This window comes from Pteropus medius, unplaced genomic scaffold (assembly GCF_902729225.1).
Source record: "Pteropus medius unplaced genomic scaffold, Ma_sr-lr_union100, whole genome shotgun sequence".
NCBI lineage: Eukaryota > Metazoa > Chordata > Mammalia > Chiroptera > Pteropodidae > Pteropus > Pteropus medius.
In genome coordinates this window covers 1,031,416-1,051,681 of record NW_024344433.1, presented here as the reverse complement: position 1 = coordinate 1,051,681, position 20,266 = coordinate 1,031,416, and the positions used below count along the sequence as shown (strand labels likewise).

Below are 20,266 nucleotides of genomic sequence, written 5' to 3'. Positions count from 1 at the left end.
AAAGTGCACCCTGTTCATTCAACACAAATATACTGAATGCCAGGGGCTGTCTAGTGATGGGGCCACAGGACAAGGACAAAGCCAAGAGTCTGCTCTCATGGCACTAACATCCCAGTGGGGGAGACAAAAATGGAACATAGCAGGTGACCATATGTGACATATAAAGACAAACCACACACAGCAGGAACAAAGAAGCCTTCTCTGAGGAGGGACACTGGAGCTGACCTAATGGTGGAGATCTGGGGAGAGGAAGTGGGGTGACTTGGAATGTTGAGGACAGGAGGTTACGTGGCCTGAGTGCGGGAAGGGAAGTAGGTAGGGGCTGAGAGCAGAGAGGTGCGAAGGCCAGGTCTGGATTTTATTCCAAGCATGACAAAAAGCTTCTACAGTGTTTTGAACAAGGAAGTAACATGATCTGACACATAAAAAGGTTATTCTGGCTGCTGTGTGAAGAACAGACTAAAGGAGCCCTACAGTGGAAGCAGGGAAGTCACCCAGACAAGAGGGGGTGGGTAGCTGTGGTCTAGGGTGACTGCAAAGGCAGAAAGGTGACAAGTCACTCTTTTATGAATATATTTGGAAGCTAGAGATGACAGGTTGTGTGGACATGTTGACCGGAGTGTGAGAGAAAGAAGAGAGGAAGCAAGGATGACTCGATTCTAAGACTTTGGCCTGAGAAGCTGGATGCAAGGTCATCACATGGGAAGAGGGGTTGGAAGTGGGGAAGGGAAGGTGGATAGATGTTCAAGAGTATTGTTTCTGACATTTAAATTTGAGATGTCTTAAGTAGATGGAGATGTTGAGCAGGCAGCTGGTTATACATGGTTATTGCTTTATATGAAAAAGTTATTGACTTTATGCACTGATTTTATACTCAGTCACTTTGGTGAGTTAATTGTAATAGTTTACATACAGATTCTCTTAGATTTCCCGTCGCTATATGTGCTGCCAAAATTATTGCTATCTTGAATGATCTCTGCAGACAAATCATCTGCAAGTAACAATTCTATTTCTTCCTTTCAAATCCTGAGACCTTATTCTCTTTTTTTTATGCATTGTGTGGGCTCTGATAGCCCATTAAATGCTCCACAGAAATGGTGTCCAGCAATTACCATTGTGATATTTACATGATGCTCACAGAATGAGATAGAGGAAAACACATATAGAAAAAGTTCCCTCAAAAATAAATGCATGTTTTCAAAGCAATGGCAGATCTACACCTAAGGAACATCTTCATATCTGAGTGGGTACAACACAAGTGGGCATAGATATAATTTATATTAATAAAATCGAAAATTCAATAATGTAACTGTCATGTATCCACAACTGTTTATTTAGAAAAGGCATGACATTGTTTAGTGCTTTATTAACAGAAAGCAAATGTCTGCAAACCCCTAATATTGAAAAATAAACTGGAGAAGCAATGTGAAAACTGGTATCCTTTGGCAATTTCAAAGAAATAGAATCTGAAACATAATAATAATAAATTGCATGATTTTACAATTTTACACTTTCTGCAGCGATGGTATTTGTTTCGAAAGTCTCGATACAATGTTTCCATTTGCACTAAAAAAATGAATATTTATTGGGAGATAAGGAAATGAATAAAGACTACTTTCTGACCAGAAGCGGAGCTGTAGGAAGCCTTGCAGGACGAGGTCTAGGCCCCTGGGAGAACCACCAGGTCAAAGTCAGGCCACCAGCTCCCCCCATGAAGCACACAGGCCTTCTTGGGCTTTGGGAGTTTGTTTAAACTAGGAAATTCAAGATGTTTTCCTCAGCGTAGTTACTACCTGAATAAAAGGTACTCTATGGCCCAATATTTCTTAAAGGATAGTTTGTGGTCTACCTATACCTTCGTCATCTAAAATGCTTGTACAAGCGCAGTTTCCCGGGCCCCACTTCCAGAATCTGGTTCCTTACACACACTGCAGAACCCAGACACCTGTGTTTTCACGTGTGCTCTCATGTTTGGGAACTACTCTTTTGCATCCTGATCCACAATAAGCATGGCAAGCAAAATTAAGAGGGGGGAAAAATACCTTAACAAGTAAAATTTTCAAACTCACCAACAATTTAAAATAGTTCCAAATATGATTTTTATTAGAGAAAGCTAAAAAAAGTGACAAGAGAAATGATATAGATTACTCTTACATAATATATTCTGCTGTAAATACATTTTAGCTTAAATTTGCATTTCCCTAAGGACTAAAGATGTTGAACATCTTTTCATTTATTGTCCAATTAAATGTCTTCTTTTGTAAAGCATCTGTTCAGTTTTTTTTTTAACTGGGATGTTTGTTTTATGATTGAATTATAGATGCAAGATTTCTTTATGTATTCTAGATACACGTCCTTTGTCAAAGAGACTTACTGTGAATATTTTCTCCCTGTCCTTCCTTCTCCTATTAATGGTGTCTTTTAGGGAGGGGCACAATCAAGATGACAACATATGCCATTTCAACTTCAGTCCCTCTCATGAGACCAACTAGCAATGATCCACAAAAACACAGGAGTGAGGCTGAAGACCCTACCCCCACCCCGGGTCGCAGAGACAGAAAAGGACAACATTAGAAAGAGAAGAGGAAGGGCTACACTCTGACCATACTGCCCCTCCACAGGGCCAGCACAGCACGCATTGAGAGGGCCCCCAGAGGCCTGCAGTTTCTCTGGTGGGAAAGAGAGAGCCTAAGGTAGACATCCAGCCTCCCCACTGTTGTGGGTCACTTTCTGGAAGGCCCACTTTGGGACTTCGGGAGAGTATGTAGGGGCAAATCTGCAGGGGAATCTCTGGGGCTTGACTCCTGGAGATAAGATTGGGATGGAGAAGGGGGTGGGGCTCATAGCAACCAGTGCTGGGTTCCTGGCAGACTGCATTGCTCCTTACAACGATCCCAAGTAGGGATCCTAGCCAGTGGCTCTGCTGATCTGCAGAACCAAGCCAGTGGCCCTGTCTGGCCAGGGAACTCAGCGGGCAGATCTACGTGACTCGGGTCCCCAACCGACAAGCCATACCAGCCAGACTCTGTTCTATGGTCCCATCTGGACTGGGAAGCAATTCTAAGGCCCACATAGGGTTGAATATAGTCTCTGACCCTGCCCGACCAGGAGACTAATGCAAAGGACTTGGGAAACTGTGCAGCCCATTCTATAGCTCTGCTTACAATGGCACCTGAACAGAGAGCCCAGACAGTGGCTTAGTCCACCTGCAGAGCTGAGGTGGTTGCCCCATCTGGCCATGGAGCTTGATGAGCAGCTCTGCTGGATTTGGGTACCCAACAATCAGGCTGTAAGGGCTGTGAAGCCTGTTCTATGGTCCCACGTAGGCAAGAAGCCTAATACAGCCCCACCCAACTGCTAAGAATTGTACCCAGTCCTGTCCAACAAGGAAGACTGACCAGAGAGTCTGGGCACTGATGATCTTGAGCCAGTTCCATCACTTGGGAGATGGAGTACGGGCAGAATGGGGGTGGATGATGAGAAAGGATGTGGCTCAATCTCTTGACTCACTAGAAAAGCCAGAGGGCAGCATGAGGACTGCACCCCCGGAGGCTGTGAGAAGTGAGGAAGTGATGCAGAAAGACCATAGAAGGTCAAAAGACAGAAAGGGTCCATGTCAGCAATCTAATGCTCAGTGACACTGGGGCGCCCAAGAACAGGGTCCAGAGGTGCAGACCAGACTCTGCATTCAGAAGCCAACCTTCACCTCGGCCATGAATTGGGCTTTACGGACTGTTTTGATGATGAGCTTGAGACATCACGTGAAGCACATATGTGTCTTAGGCACCTTGACCCTGACAACTAAAACCTGAGGTTTTCATGAACTAACATCCTCTCCAAACAAGCTGCTTTCTTTCACAAAGTGGCTAGCATCCTGTCACTTCATCAACACATATTCTTTATGACATCACCAGTAATCGTCTCCACTACCCTTCAAGACCCCTGAAGGTGGGGAGTGTGTCTAGAACCGCAGCATAGGGCAGATGCCGCAGGAAACTGAGAGCCAAGACACATCTTCCACATTCTCCCCTGCCATGTCTTCTCGGTAATGACAGTCCCTCCTCCCACACCCCACTGGCATCTCTACCCCTCCCACACAGCCTTCCTCTTCTAATTCCCACTAAGTCCCCATAGTCTTCTTCCAGGAATACTGGCTAAGTAAGAGTGAACACACAGTGGAGACCGAAGGATTCGTATCTGATGTGAGAAGAGTCCAAGAGAATGCAACCCTGGGTGGGCGGTCAGAAGACAATGAACTTGAGCTGCAATGCGGCCCCTCTAACTTGGGCACATCCTCGGTTATGAGTCTTAGCTTCCTACATGTCAAACAAAGGGGCTCAACAAGGCAATGAATCGGGGTCTCAGGTTTAGAATCATCTCTGATTAAATGGTAACTTTTGTCTTACTGAAATTTTCGAACCAAACCCAAACCCTGACACTTTTATAGAACGATGTATTTGAACTAAAACAAAAACAAGATTACAATTTCTGTTGTTATACAATTGCACGTTTTACATTTTCATTTCACATTTTATTTCACATATACATTTTCATTGAAGTTATGCATGTTTAAACAAGAGCTCTGGCACTGTTTAACTCGACAGTGCAGCACTGAGCCACATAGGAAAAGAACTGGCTAAATTCTTACAGTTCTGATCATCACATGCTAGGTACATACAAAGATTATATTTACTCCATGTCACATGTTTTAAATAGATGACTTATTAAAGGTAATTCATAAATACAGTTCTTCGGTTTTTTAGTTGGTTGATATGAGGCTAAAATCTAAATTTCAACTTGTTTGTTATGAACTGAATTATATCCTCCCCAAATTCATGTGAAGCCCTAACCCCCAGTGTGATCGCATTTGGGGTGGGGTCTTGGGGAGGTGATGAGGGTTAGATGAGGTCATGAGGGTGAGGCCCCTGTGATGGAATTAGTGCCCTTAAAAGAAGAGACACTAGAAAGCTTGCTTCCTCTCTCCTTTGCCATGTGTGGACATATGGAAGATGGCAGCCCTCTGCAAGCCAAGAAAAGAGCTCCCACTGGGAACCAAATCTGCTGGTACCTTGACTCTGGACTCCTCAGACTCCAAAACTGAGAAACAGCATTTGCTGTTCAGCCACCCAGTGTGTGTTGAATTTTGTTACAGCAGCTGGCTCTAAAACACATTTAGTGCCTGATCTAGTTCCATACCCATAGGGTGCTGCATACCAATACGAACTTAATATTTATCCAATTCATGGTCTTGGTCAGAAAAAAATAGTGAACTGTGATTATTTTAAATTGTATCTGCAAATCCTCCGATATCCCTGCAGTCAATAAAGTGGGGGCCACTTCCCCATGCCCCCAATGCCTTGAATCCATGTCAACGTAAGTGATTGGCTAACCAAGAGTAAATGACAGGAGTCACACTCCAGGACTTCAGAGGGTAGGTCATAAAAAGTTATCTGGCTTTCACTGGCTTTCTCTGGGGTGCTCGCTCTTGGAATCCAGCCATCACACTGTGAGGAAGCCCAAACAAACCTCTGTGAAATGACAGCACCGAAGGCCCATGTGTAGGCATTCTAGGTAACAGCCCAGCTGAGGTCCTGGGCAACAAGTAAACATCAACATGTGAGTGCTCGTGCCTCCAGCTCCCAGCCATCGAGTCATTCCCAGCTGAGGCCCCGACCAATGGGGAGCAGAGGAAGCTGTGCTGTGCTCCACCTAACTCCCTACCCGCAGAGTCTGACAGCACAGGAAGATGACACCTTTATGCCACTAAGCTCAGGGGTACTTTGTCAAACAGATCCAAGAAACAGGTAGGTGGAATGCAAGATCAGAGTATCTTGCTTTATAATCCACACAGAGAGTCTGTGCCTTCCTGTTGGCAGTGGCCATGTCCTTGGGCAGAGCACGTCCCAATAGGCACATAATACTGGGGAGAAGGACAGAGCAATGAGGAAGCAGGGCCATATAACTGGATATAAAAGAGCAAAAAGTGACTACTGAAAGAGTTTCATTATATTTGTGAAGTTTTAGCTGTCCTATTCTTCATCTGAATATTTGCTACTTTTGTCTCAAAAAAAAATTCTCTGTCGATGCGGCCTGAATTTCACTAATCTGAGGACACTCCCAGATGGAGGATGGGCTTTAGCACTGAGGACCTGGAACTTACAGAGAGCTGTCCTCTCCTTCAGACACCAGCTGCGGGCCCTCACTGGACACAAAGGGAAATTGGGTAGGATCATTCTTTATGGTGTCTCCATAACAAATTTGAGAAGCTACCAGAAGACCAAAGAATCTGGAGATGGGCAGCCACCTTCAAGTTCCCATGCATGCAAATGTTCTCATAATACCTGAAGGTAAAGCAACACCCCAATCACAGAGAATCTGTGTTTAAAGGGATCTTTTAGTCCCAAGACTGGGTTTTACTGCTCTCAGATCCTCCTCCAGGGGCCTGAAGGCAGATAGACCCTGGTGACACAGAAGGCAGAAATGGGTAGTCCATAAAAGGCAGAGAAGCCACAAGAGACACTAGGGAATTATGCAGATGACTTACTGACCAAGGCGGGGCTTTCAGCCGAGCAAGAGCCCCTGGGATGTGACAGGGCCAACTGCCACACAACACACTGCATGCAGATTCAAATTTCAACCTGATTTCCCTTTCCCTCTTCACCAAAAAAGTACAGAGAAAGAGAAGGGGCACATTGCAGGAATCCCCCAGAAAGAACTGAAAGTATGTTAATATCTTACTAAATCTACAGAATTTTACATTATATATATAAATTTTAAATTATATATATATATATATCTCCCCTTCCTTACCTTTTCTGCTGATATGAACTGAGCCCAAGTGTTGTCTCAGTCTGTGAAAGGAAGAAAACAATGGTGAAAATACTGAAACCAAATCTTTATACAACAGATATATGAAATACCCACAGTATTTTACTGTAGTTTCAGCTTTGTTATAATACTTACCTGGATTTTCAGGTTAAACCTGATTCCCAAATCATACTAAATGATCTGTCACACCATATATAAGTGTCCTCTGCTTTTTCTAAGTTCATATTATGTCACTTCAATTTACAAAGGACCTATATCAGTGCCTGTTTTCGCTAATCAAAAAAACAACAACAAAACAAAACAAAAAAAACCCAGAGAATTTTCACATTTACAAGAAAAGGAGAAAGTGAAAACGGTATTCGGCACCTGTTCCATAGCAGCTTTTATAGAGTACTGCCCCCACCCCGCCGCCATCAGCTCATTCCCAGGGCCACACTGGGCCCCTCGGCACCCGGCCCCAGGGCTCTGAGTGTGTCTAGGAGCCTCAGAGGCTCATCGCCACTGATTCTGTGCAGGTCCCAGAAAAGTTTCAGAGCTTGTAAGGGTGTTTTGCTCAGCATAAAACTGGACATGATTAAGTGTTGCGATCATGATGAACAAAACAAAGATGTTGTGTCTGCACTGAATTTTGAGTCTAGGAACACTCAAAAAATTTCCCGTAGAAATTACTGGTAAGTGCTTCTTTGCTTTATGTCATTTCAGCTTATGGAAGGTTTTACAGGAACCTCTACTTTCAGAGAGCGCGGGGACCTGTAATTCAAGTGCGAGAGTAACTGGATTACACTGTAAACACTCATGGAAATGGTACAAAGTCACATGGCTGGTTTGTCAAAGTTCACCAGACCACCATCTCTGATGAGAGGAGCCCTCCTCATAACTGCTTCGTGAAGCTGCGGGGCCTCTCGCCTTCAGTGCTCGCCACCGGGCACTGCTGGAGTAGGACAGACAGGTCCTTTGTCGTGAAGCTCAAGGCGTGGGAGGCGGGGGAGTAGTCCTAAAGTAAATATGTGTTCACACGCTGAGTAAGGGGCTGTGGAAACAATGGACAGGCGCTGTGTCAGAGAACACACAGATGACAGCCAGATAGATATGCCAAGGGCAGGCCTATGTGCAGACACTGTCCACACTAAGCCTGATGAGAAGAAGGGCCCGTGGGCACAGGGTCCCCACACGGGGAAGGGCTGGACACCCAAGAAACAAGAGCAGATCTGCTTGGCTGGAGCCTCAAGGGAAGTGGGGAGAAGAAGAAACAGGCCGAGGGAGGCCAGGCCAGATGCCCTCGCACTCTGGGCAGAGGCCTGGACTGCTTCTTCTAAAGGCAACACATGGGTCTGGAGGAGTGAGAGAGACAAAGACAGACGTGGTTCTGAAGACATTGTTCTGGATTTAGTGTAGAGTGAGGATTAGAGGAGGACAGAGAAAGCAAGAAGTTGGGAGTCGAATGATGAAGGAAATTAAATGCTTAATAATGAATGATGTGTGAGAAACACTAAAACTCTAAGGAATACCATCAGTGAACTTATCCTAAAAGGTTAGCCTCTACATTACAATTGGAAAAAGTAGCAAAGTTATGGTATTATTTTTTCCCATTAATGTTAAGATGGTGTTCTGGAGAATGTATATGGGGAATATGACACATCTTAGGAAATGTCCTTAATACAAATGACAACAACAACAAACCTGATTTAAAAATGCAGAGGACTTGAATAAACATTTCTCCAAAGAAAATATACACTTGGCCAGTAGGCACATGAAAAGATGCTCAACATTACTAATTATCAGGGAAATAGAAATTAAAACCACAATGAGGTATGACTTCACTTCTATCAGGATGGCTATTATAAAACAAACAAAAAAACAACAAAAAGAAAAAACAGAAAATAATAAGTGTTGGTAGGGATGTGGAGAAGTTGGAACCCTTGTGCCCTGCTAGTGGGAATGTAAAATGTGCTGCTGGTTTGGAGAACAGTATGTAAGTTCCTCAAAAAATTAAACAATTAACATATGATCCAGGAATCCCACTTCTGGGTATAGACTCAAAAGAAATGAAAGCAGAAAGCATATGTCCATCCAAAGACTCGTACATGAATGTTTATAGTAGCTTTAGCTGTAATAAGTTAACAGTGAAACAACCCAAATTTCCACTCAACAGGTGAGTGGATACATGAAATGTGTTATATCTACTCAATGAAATGGTACTCAGCCATAAAAAGAATAAACAAGACTGGGAACCTTGTTTTTTCCATTAAATATTTATTTATTTTTTTACAATATGTATTATTTTTAAAAGAACAGAAAATAACATTTGAGTGAAAAAAAAGAATAAACTATTAATAATATACAACATGGATAAATCTCAAAATAATTATGCTGAATCAGACCCCCCCAAAAGTATACTCTGTATGATTCCATTTTTATAAAGTAGTTTAAAAAATAAACTGATAGAGAAAGAAAGCAGGTCAGTGGTTGCTCAGAGATGGAGAGTGAGGGATCACCAAGTGTCATAAGTAAACTTTTTGTGGGTGATGGGTATGTTCATTATCTCGATTGTAGTGATGGTTTCACAGGTGTATAAATACGTCAAACTTTTCAAACTGTACCCTTCAAACACGTACAGTTCATTGTATGTCACTATACTTCAAATAAAGAACATAATCCAACCTTCCTAGAATGGCAGAACTGGCTCCTATTTGAGGTTGACAAAAGGGGCTCAAGACGTGTGTCATCCATGTACACTTTGAGAGAAAAAAAATCCTCATGAAGACAATCAGGCCAAAAGATTACTCATGAAGAACTGCAAATGAGGAGACTATCTTATGAAAGATAAGCAGATACTCAAGGTAAAGGAACTGTGGAAATAAAGTTAAAATAGCAAAACTAAATGTTTTTGAAGAATAAACCACAAAACAGAAAAATAATCATTGAACTATAATAAAAACAGAAATCTCAGGACATGTCAACAACGCACCCTAAGTACTGAGAGAAGAGAAACCACGACAGGAACTATTCTATTTCTAAAGTAATCATTTCAATCACAATATTCGAAAATCATCTAACTGAACATGCAAAGGCTCATTTCTGGGCTCTTGGCTCTACTCCTCCAATCTGGATGTCTGTCTTCATGCGAGGAGCACTGTTTTGATTATTGTAGCTTGTAGTAAGTTTTGAAATCAGGATGTGTGAATCCTTTGGCTTTGATCTTCTTCTTCAAGGATATTTTGGCTATTCGAGGTACCCCGAGTTTCTATATGAATTTTACAATGGGTTTGTTTGTGTCTGCAAAATATATCATTGAAACTTTGATAGAGATTGCACTAAGTCTGTAAATTGCTTTGGGTAGTATTTACACCTTAATATTAAGTCTTACAATCCATGAACATGGGCTGTGTTTTAACTTATTTATGTCTTCTTTAATTTCTTTCAGCAGTGTTTATAGACTTCATTGTACAAGTCTTTCGCCTCTTTGGTTACTTCCTAAATATTTTATTCTTTATGATGCTACTGTAAATGAACTTGTTTTTCTAATTCTTTTTTGCATTGTTGTTAGTATATAGGCAAACCTCATTTTATTGTGCTTTGCTTTATTGTACTTCACAGATACGATGTTTTCATCAACATCAAGGCAAGACCTTCCTCCACCTGCAAAAAATTACAACTCACTACAGGCTTAGAGAATGGTTGGCATTTCTAGCAATAAAGTATTTTTAAATTCAGGTATGTATATTGTTGGGTTTTTTTTAGACAAATGCTATTACACACTTAATAGACTACAATACAGTGTAATGTAATTTTTATGTGCACTAGGAAACCAAAAACTTCATGTGACTCACTTTACTGCGGTGGTCTGGAACCGAACCTGCACTGCCTGAGGTGCGCCTGTAGTACACCTGTGGTGTAGTACATGGGAGGCTGAACACACCTCCCCTAGTTCAGCCTCCTTCAGCAGAAATGTTGAAGCCCTGTCAAGTCACCTGGATGCTTGAACACTTCCAGTAACAGAAAATTCACTTCTCCCAGGGAAACAAAACTACATTTGGTTCTGAAACTGTTAACTTTGATTTTAATACTCTGGGTTAAAGTAAGTTGACACTTTTAGAGCAAAACTTTTTAAAAAGGTTTGTAATCTTCGATGACCATTTTAATAGATAGAAATTTTAAGACAGAAAATCTCTTTATCCTCTTACTAGTCTTTTTCTACAATTTGAACTGTTTTCTTTGTGTGCATGTATGAGAAAATATTCATTTGAATTATCTCCCCTGCCTAAAATGTACTTCTTCAGCACTTTACATTATCTCTTTTAAGTAAAAAATATATACTGATTTTTGTGTGTTGATTTTATATCCTGCTACTTTGCTAGTTCTAACAATTTTTGTAGCAACTTTAGATTTTCTACATGTAAGACCATATCATTTGCAAATGGACAATTTGTAAGCCTTTCTTTTTCTTGCCTAAGCAGTCTGGCTAGACCCTCCAGTACAATGTTGAATAGAGTGGGCATCCTAGCCTTGTTGACTTAATGGAAAAGCTTTAATTTTTTTCACTACAGAGTATGATATTCACTTTGGGATTTTCCTATATGGCTTTTATTATGTTGAGGTAGTTTCCTTCTGTTCCTGGTTTGTTGGGTGTTTTTACCACGGAAGAATGCTGAATTTTGTCAAATTTTTTTCTGCATCAATTGCGATGATCATGTGGGTTTTGCCCTTCATTCTGTTAATGTGATATGTTACACTAATGATTTTTGTATGTTGAATCATTCCAGGGATAAATCCCACTTTTTAATATATCAGTCTCTTAAATCATGTAGAAATAATGTGATATGTTACACTAATTGATTTTTGTATGTTGAATCATTCCAGGGATAAATCCCACTTTTTAATATATCAGTCTCTTAAATCATGTAGAAAACAAAAAGTGGAGTTTCAAACCATTGTTACAGTAACACTAGCTTTTATAACTGCCCATGTACTTACTTTCACTGACATCTTTGCTTTTTCATATGGCTCGAGATGCTGTGCTTTCATTTTAGCTTGCAGGACTCACTTTAGTGTTTTCTGCAAGGCAGGGCTATTGGTAGTGAAGCCCTTGGCTTTTGTCTGTCTGGGAATATCCTAATTCCTCTCTCACTTGTGAAGAACAGTTTTGCAAATCCTTGGTTTAAAGTTTTGAATGTACTGGCCCACTGCCTTCTGGCCTGCAGAGTTTGTGATGAGACATCTGCTGGCAACCTTAATGGGGATCCCTTGTGTGTGATGAGTCACTTCCCTCTTGGTTTCAAGATTCTCTCTGTCTTTCAGGCGTTATCTGTTGTGCGTGTACAAAAAAAACCTCTCAGACCAGCCTACCTTCTGTGCTCACCAATTAGGAATTTATCTCTTTCCACTAAGGCAACCCTGTCAACCCTCAGGCAACAGGGTAACAAATGTAAGAGCTTTGGAATCAAGCTTGCTTCTTATTCCTCCCGTACCCCTTATTAGTACTGAGATTTGGAGCAAATTAATGAGCTAGCTGAGACTCCAACAAGTGCTCAAAAAATGCTATTTGCAGCTGTCGCTGCCTTCCAGCCAGAGTTTCCTACCCTGGGCTCTGCAAAGTCGAGTGAGTAGAGATATAAAATGCATGTAAGATATGAGAACAACCAGTGAATGCACAATGAGCACTCAAATAATATTTATGACCACTGTTTCCTGGCCAAAGTTAGAACACAAAATTATGGATTCCTATAGTTACAGGCTTTAAAAGAGCACACCAAACTCTGCATGTGCTCTCAACTCATGAACACTATGGAGCCTGCCTTCCAAAATCTTAAAATTCTGTTAATTATTCCGGCAGAACAGTGAAGGAAATACAAAGCTAGACTTTTCCTTGGGCTTTGTCTTCATCTGTTTATAAGAAAGTTAGATTAGGAAATAGATTAGTGCTTTTAGATAAAAGAATATGTTTTAAAATTCAATTTTACAATCTTTCAAAGGGATAAGTCAGGAAGAGCCAACCACTCTGATCAGCCAGGACTTTCGGAATGGTTTGAAATACAGCCAGGACCTCGTATGGTGAGGAGTCTTCATGCACATTTCTTCTGTTGAGATGGGAAGTGCTTGCTCTGTGTTCACCTTAGAACCTTTATACATGCTATACACCCAATCTTAGTAGTCTTGCCGAGCAGGAAGGACAATGGCCAAAGCACCAACTGTAGAAAATGTGGGCTAAGAGGACTCCTACTGTGTTGAATCACAACCTAAGGCTATCAGTGGTGACCCATGGAATATGCTGCAGAGCGGCACGTGTGCTGTGCTGTGGAAAGAGTACTGAAACAAAACAGACTACTTCCCGGGGGTTGGGTTCCTGCTCTAGCAACAGAATATTGAGCAAATTATTTAACTTCTATGAGTCTGTTTCCTTATCTTAAAAAAAAAAATCAAAGCAAATCCAATCTCTGTAGCAATTTTTATATGAGTTTTGGCTATTTTTGCTGACTTGTCATCACCTAATTGTTGAGTTTAAAACAACTGCTATGATCCCAGGCCACATGAGCATAAAGTAAGTTCTAGGATCTGGGAAGGAATGATCTCAGGCAAAATTCTCATTTTAAATACCTTTGCCTTGACTCTTTACCTGCTTTAGCTTTGATTTAATTTGGAGAAATCTGATATAAACTCTGCTACAGGTACATACTTCTGTTCTAATTGTACCATAAGAAACCAGGTGTTGCTTAAGAATTAGCTAAACCTATTAGGAAATTATCATCGGAAAGAATGACATTATGTCAAAATCAAAGCTGTTCCTAGGAACCATCCTTCAATATTAAACAATTTTTATGCATCTATTCCAAAGGGTCTTATGTCCCGGTACTTGGGGACATATAACATGGCACTTTAACACTGGACATTCTGCAGGAGTCTCAGTGAGGTTTTATGGTGACTGAGGTAACCACTTGCCCCCGGCACTTTTCCAGTCCAAAATCACCTCTGCCACAGAACTCTGAGGTCTCAGCCAAGCTCTTGTCTGAGTGTTTCAGGGGACCCAAGAGTATGAACAAACCACAGTCAAATCCACTTAGATATTTAGATACGGACAACCTCCCATAGCAAAAATACAAGTCAGGATTCATAACTTTCTAAATGAATGAACAACCTGAAGTCTAGATGTCTAGTCCCTAAAGGTTACGGACCCTTTCTCAATCAACAAAGAACAACGACACTTGGAGAATGCCCCAGAAATCAGCCTTGATTTCCCTGCCAGCCAGATCCCGTAACCACCCATCCGAAGGGAGATATTTAAAACAGTCATTCCTATAGGTTCTCTGAATTCTCACCATGTAAGAGATTAAAAGAACTAGGGGGGAAAAAGGACAGATCATTTTCTACTAAGAAGGCATTAAAAATTAGAGATCTTTATATTATCTTTAGTTTTTATACAGTCTCAAAATATAAAAGCCTTGCAAAGACTTTCTGCAAGTACCATGCAGACACTGCCTGTTGTGTCTTTCAACATCTCATATAAAGGTATGAATGATACATTTATTTAAAAATGTAAAAGCATTGTTAAAACATTGTTAAAAGCATTGAAAAAACGTTGTTATCCAGAACACTTATTTGCTTCATTGTCTGAGAAAAAGAACCTTAAAACACATCACTTTTTATCTTGTTCTGTTTGGCTAATGTCTGAAATCTAAATTTATGCTAAAATGCAAATAGAAATCTTATTCCAGGTCCCTAGCAGAATTATTTCTCTATAGCCTTAATGTAACTTTAATTTTTACCCTCCTGTCTTTATTATAAACTACAGGAAATATTTCTGCAGCACTGTTTAAGTCACATATTTAGTTATAAACAAGTAAACAAATACATCATAGGCAGCATCATGAACAGCGAAACCAACAGTCACACCTAGAGTGAGAAGATCAGAACTACAGTGCCAGTCCACCACAGTCATGGGGTCTTGGGCGACTTTCTTAATCTAAAGCCTGGTGTCCCTTGAATATAACGTGAAGAAAAAATGATCAGTCATGCTACCAACTAACACGGTACCTGGAAACAGATGCTATCACTACAAAGTGGTAAGTACTGTAAGATAAGCATAGACTATGACAACAGTTTGGAAGAAAGGACGAAACATCTCAGCTATAAACATCAGAAGATTGGTTAAGATGGCTTTTACTGTCCCTTTCAGCTCTGAAAGTCCAGAACAGATTTTTAGCTGGGAAGACTAAACAGGCTTTTTGGTGACATCTAAGTGGGGTCGGAAAGGGAAGGACAGGGTTTTATCAGGTTACACTGCTAAGTTTATGTAAAATACATTTAAAAATGGGCTTAGGATGGCAAGCGGAAGGGTGACATAGACATAAACCTACAGAACTTACACTCTCTAGAAGCTCTCATCTAGATAGATATTTTGAAGGCCGACATCCAAATTGAGTGTTTCACTCACTGGCTCCACACATGCAGAGCTCACTACCGACTCTAGAGCTCCTGGTCTGACTCCCCCCAGCCTCCCGACACCATCCAGAAAAATTCCTTAAAAAAATTTTTTTTTCAATTTATTGGGGTGACACCAGTTAATAAAATTACATAGGTTTCAAGTGTACAACTCAATAATGTCATATATTTATTGCACTGCATGCGCATCAAAGTTAAATCTCCTTCTGTCACCATATATTTGACCCTCTTCACCCATATCTCATTCAAAAGATCATTCATATAGCTAAGGAGGTTTTTATATTACCAACAACTCTGCTTACCGACCTGCATGTAAAGCTCATAAAATATATTTCACAGAAGCCATTCATATTTAAAAGAAATAAAAATCAGATATTATTTAAGGCTTGACAAAGATAATTCTTCAACTTAAAATAAAATTACCTGTAGTAGCCCTCCATCATCAAAACGCAGTACTTCTATTATGCTCTCTGACTGGATAAATGCTGTGAAGGCAATGAAACATACTATTACTTGACAGAAACATAAATTTTATTTAAATAAATTTTATATTTAAAAAATACATACTATTACTTGACAGAAACATAAATTTTATATTTTAAAAATACACTGCTTGATGGTGATAAAGAGAGAAATGTGACTAATACATCAGGGTTTTAGCAACAATGAAATGCCTTAAAATAAAACAATACAACCCAATTAGAAACTAGTTTTAACAACCTACAGGCTATGTAAACCACCTGCAAAATACCTATTCCTACTATACTGCCAGTTTAGGTCACATATTTACCTTACTCAAATTCGACTAGACGCAGGTGATTATTGTCACCGATAGATTATTGGCAATACCATAAGCACACAGAAAGATCATTAGAGTGTTATATTTCCCTCAAAAATGATAAATTGGCATTTTATTTGTAGGGCTGATATGACCTGGGATCAATATTCAAAAGAGACTTGGGGGGAGAGGGGCAAGGAAAATGGCAAAAGTCTATTCTGTTCCAAGAAAATGAGCACAAGGCAAAGCCAAGATATTTAAAGAGCTTACACATTTTTACCATACAATCCAGCAACTATGTTCCTAGGTATTTATTTACCCAACTGACTTGAAAACTTATGTCCACATAATGATCTGCATGTAATTTTTTATGGCGGCTTTATTCATAATCATCAAAAACTGAACATAATCAAGATGTCCTTCAATAGGTGAGGACAAACTGTAGAGATCCACACAATGGACTATTATTCACTGATAAAAAGTAAGAAAAGGCTACATACTGTATGTTCCAAGTGTATGACATTTTGGAAAGGTAATACTATACAGATGGTAAAAAGGTTAGTGGTTGCTAGGGGTTTGGGAAGAGAAAGGGCGGGCTGAAAAAGTGAAGCACAGGAAACTTCTCAGGGCAGTGAAACTATTCTGCAAGACGCAGTAATGGATAACATGACACCATGCGCTTGTCAAAACAGAATTCTACAACACAAAGAGTGAACCTTATACGATTAAAATCATTTGGGAGATCAGGGGATCCCAGGATGGAATGCAGAATGTGACAAAACAACTTAACTATATTACAAATGCATGAAACCAACTCACTGAAGGGGGTGGGGAAGGAAAAGATGCTGATCTAAGAAATTTGGAAATGAGTGGAATCTGTAAGGCTGCAGGTGAAAGAAATCACATAAGCACTGAAATCTAGCTGACAAAGCCATTTCCCATAGGGCTTAAAAACCTGGATGCTGATATAGGTACACAGGGACCAAATGATTACATACGTGGTGGTGGACAGTGGGAGTCAGGAGGAGGAGCACGTAAACAAAAGTGAGAGAAGGAGCTGCACTGACCCATGTGGTCATGGATCAGTGTCGGCAACCTCAGCATGAACTCATGTTTAGCCCAACACAGATGCAGGAATGTGTGGGTGTGTGTACACACAGGTCAGTACACACACACATCTAGCTGTCAGCTGACAGGACCTGGAAGTGATGACACCCCAGTAGCAAAGAGCACACCTAGCACTTAGGTCTTGGTTTCTAATACTACTCCCGCTGAAAAGGAACCAGAGCTTCTTGGATAAGTGGCTGAATCTAGGGCTGGGGCAGGAAACACACAAGATGAAACTGGAGCTCTTGTGGTGCCAGAAAGTGCTAATTAAAAGCAAAAAAACCTACACTGATGGGAATATGTCAAAGGGACATAATAGTTAACACCAGAAAGAATTCCCAAATGGCCAAAGCTGAAACAACTTGAACAATAAATCATGGTATTGGATTATAATCTGAAGAATAAATGTCCACGAGTCCATACTGATAAAAATAAATGACTGAATATATACATAAGTAGGGGAAGAGACAAACTCCTAGGCAGAAGAATTAAAAATAATTTACGTAGAAAGAAACTCTTCTATCTAGATGGTGGAGTGTAACGCCCCAACTCCTTAACCCTGGTTTGCACATAGTGACTTTCTTCCAAAGAAAATAGTATGGAGAGAAATAAAAGGTAACTTCACAGTGGAGACACCTGACAAACATTACCCCAGTAAGGTGATCAAGGTCAATATCCACAGGGCAAAGTCATGCTGACAGTATGTGCCTTTGATATGACATTTCTTAAAAATGGCACTTTATCTCTCTGGTCTTCCTCCTCAAATCACTTAACCCCAGTCTCATCAAGAGAAAAATATCAGACAAATCTCAACAGAGGAGCATTCTACAAAGTGCCTGGCTAGTACTCCCAAAAACTGCCAAGGTCATCAAAAACAAGAAAAGTCTGAGAAACTGTCATAGACCAGAGGAGTCTCAGGAGCCACAACTACCAAATGTAATGGGGTATCATGGATGGGACTCCATAAAAGAAAAAGAAAATTAGGTAAAAGCTAAGGAAATCTGAATAAAACATGAACTTTAGTTAATAACAACAATACTTTATAATAACATGTTCATTAATTATAAAACAAAGTACCATAATATTAGGGAAAAGTGGAGGGGGTATAAGAACTCGGTACTATCTTTGAAATTCTTACATAAAATTGAGATTGTTCGAAAATAAAAAGTTATTTTTAAAAAGCATAAAACAATAATACTTCATCTGGCCAAACAAGGCATTTACTGACTCCTTTTCATTAGCCTTTGGGTGGCCAGGGACAGGCTCACTGTCCAGTCCCAGGTACTTGCCTTTTCCAGTAGGGCTGAGGCTGAGAGCCAAGCAGCAGGGTGAGAAAGCAGCTAGTTTACAGAAGTGGATGGAGCATGCTCTTCCCTTATTCTCGTAACCACATCCTGGTTTTATTCTGGGAAACCCGCATCCTCCATTTCTCAGGCTTCTCTTCATCCAGAGCCAACCCGTGCATAAAATTTCCTGGGGCCGAGAGACCAAGAGGGGCTGACAACTCCATCATTACATCTAGAGTTCATTAAGGGAACTTATAGACAAGGAGCGTCACCATCAAGGACATAGATATCCTCCATGGCCTGTGGCAGGTGCTGAAGAGTTCTACAGAGCAGGGCAGGATGGAAGGGGTGCTGGGCGTGACTGCCCCCCAATACAGAACACTGCACAGGCCAGGCCCGGGTGGGGCGAGGGCCTGGGCCCAGGGATGGGTCAGTCACTGTCTCTGAGGGGGTTTACAGGGTGCAATCTCTGTTCTGTCCTGGATCTGGCTTGTGCATCCAGCAGCACTCCCCTCATGGGACAGTCCCTTCTCCACACAATCTGTTCTACTCTTGCTCATTCCCCACCAGTTACTATATAGAGAACACGCAATGGATGAATGTGTGTGCATGAATGAAATTCACCTCTGTGCTCAGGTGTAACTATTGGTATTTGCACTCATTGATCCATGTGACCTCTTCCTGGTTGCTGTCTCTAGTCCTGGCTTGTAGCTGAATTTCAAAATTGAGGCCAGAGATGACAGCAGTAACAAGATCACGGATAAAGTGAATGTGGCGTGCGCAAGAATGTATATGAAAAAAGTGAAAAGCTATTCAGAAGAAAGGACCAGGAGGGTAAAAGGCTCTGCCCAGCTCCTGCATCCCAGTTCTCATCCCTTTCCTCATCTTTTAACATAAAATGAAATTTCAAATTATCCAGAAAACCTTTGTTATACACCTGCTGAAGACAGATTTATTGATGTAAAAACACAATGAACTAACAAGAATCAATTAAATAGCCTGATTCTCTTAATGTAAGAGAGTAGTAGTAGAAACTCCCGGTTAGAAGCTTTCTGTTTAGTAACAGAGGAAACCAATGAGAAAGTACTGGAAACACAATGCATCTGGTGGCTGCTATTACAGATACGATATGCAACCACTGCACAAGTTCTCATCATCGAGCTAGATCAGATCTTTATCTCACTGGTGAGAACTTAATTAAATAAAAATAAAGGCAGTAGCATAATTTAGATGTACAGTATTTTTAATTAGGAGCTTTTTAAAAAACATGAATTAACTTAGCTGAAAAGAAAAAAATAATAGCAGCAGCTGACATATAAAGTCCTAAAAGGAAAATATTGTTACACATCGTGAGCTTTCCTTGAAAGATGTAGAAACGAATAGGATTCAACTCTCTGACATGAAACAATACAGGACATATTGCTTTAAATGATCAATTATAATAACTTTAAATTAGATGCCTAGAAAAAAAGGCACTGACACTAGATATATACTTAATCATTTAATGTGTTAGACAGTTATTAAGCTATAAAATATGAAAAGTAACCAAAGCAAATCAAGTTCCCACATCCCCACATCTTTGGATTTGAAACCACAATTGACAGCTACTTTCTCTCCCGAGAATTCCCTCCCCCCAGTTTTATACTCCAGACAAATCTCAAACAGTTCCAATGCTCCCTGGTTCAAGAAGCAACCAGATGGAATAGAAATAAAAATAACATCTAATAATTATTGGTCACTGTTATTAGGCTTCAAACAAACTAATCCTGTGATGGAGACAATGGGTCTTATTTAAAGGTAAACAGGCACAGTGAGGTCACGCTCCAGGTCA

General features: G+C 40.6%; 1 protein-coding gene across 2 annotated transcripts in view; it reads right to left on the bottom strand.

Moving 5' to 3' along the window:
* Positions 1-20,266, bottom strand: part of TMEM131 (transmembrane protein 131) — a 146,648-nt gene that overhangs the window by 97,806 nt on the left and 28,576 nt on the right. For both annotated transcript variants that reach the window (XM_039872497.1, XM_039872498.1), the window contains exons 2-3: positions 15,688-15,749; positions 6,811-6,851 (exon numbers count right to left, since the gene is read on the bottom strand). In XM_039872497.1, the coding sequence (XP_039728431.1) occupies positions 6,811-6,851; positions 15,688-15,749 (103 nt within the window). The remainder of the gene's footprint in view (positions 1-6,810; positions 6,852-15,687; positions 15,750-20,266) is intronic.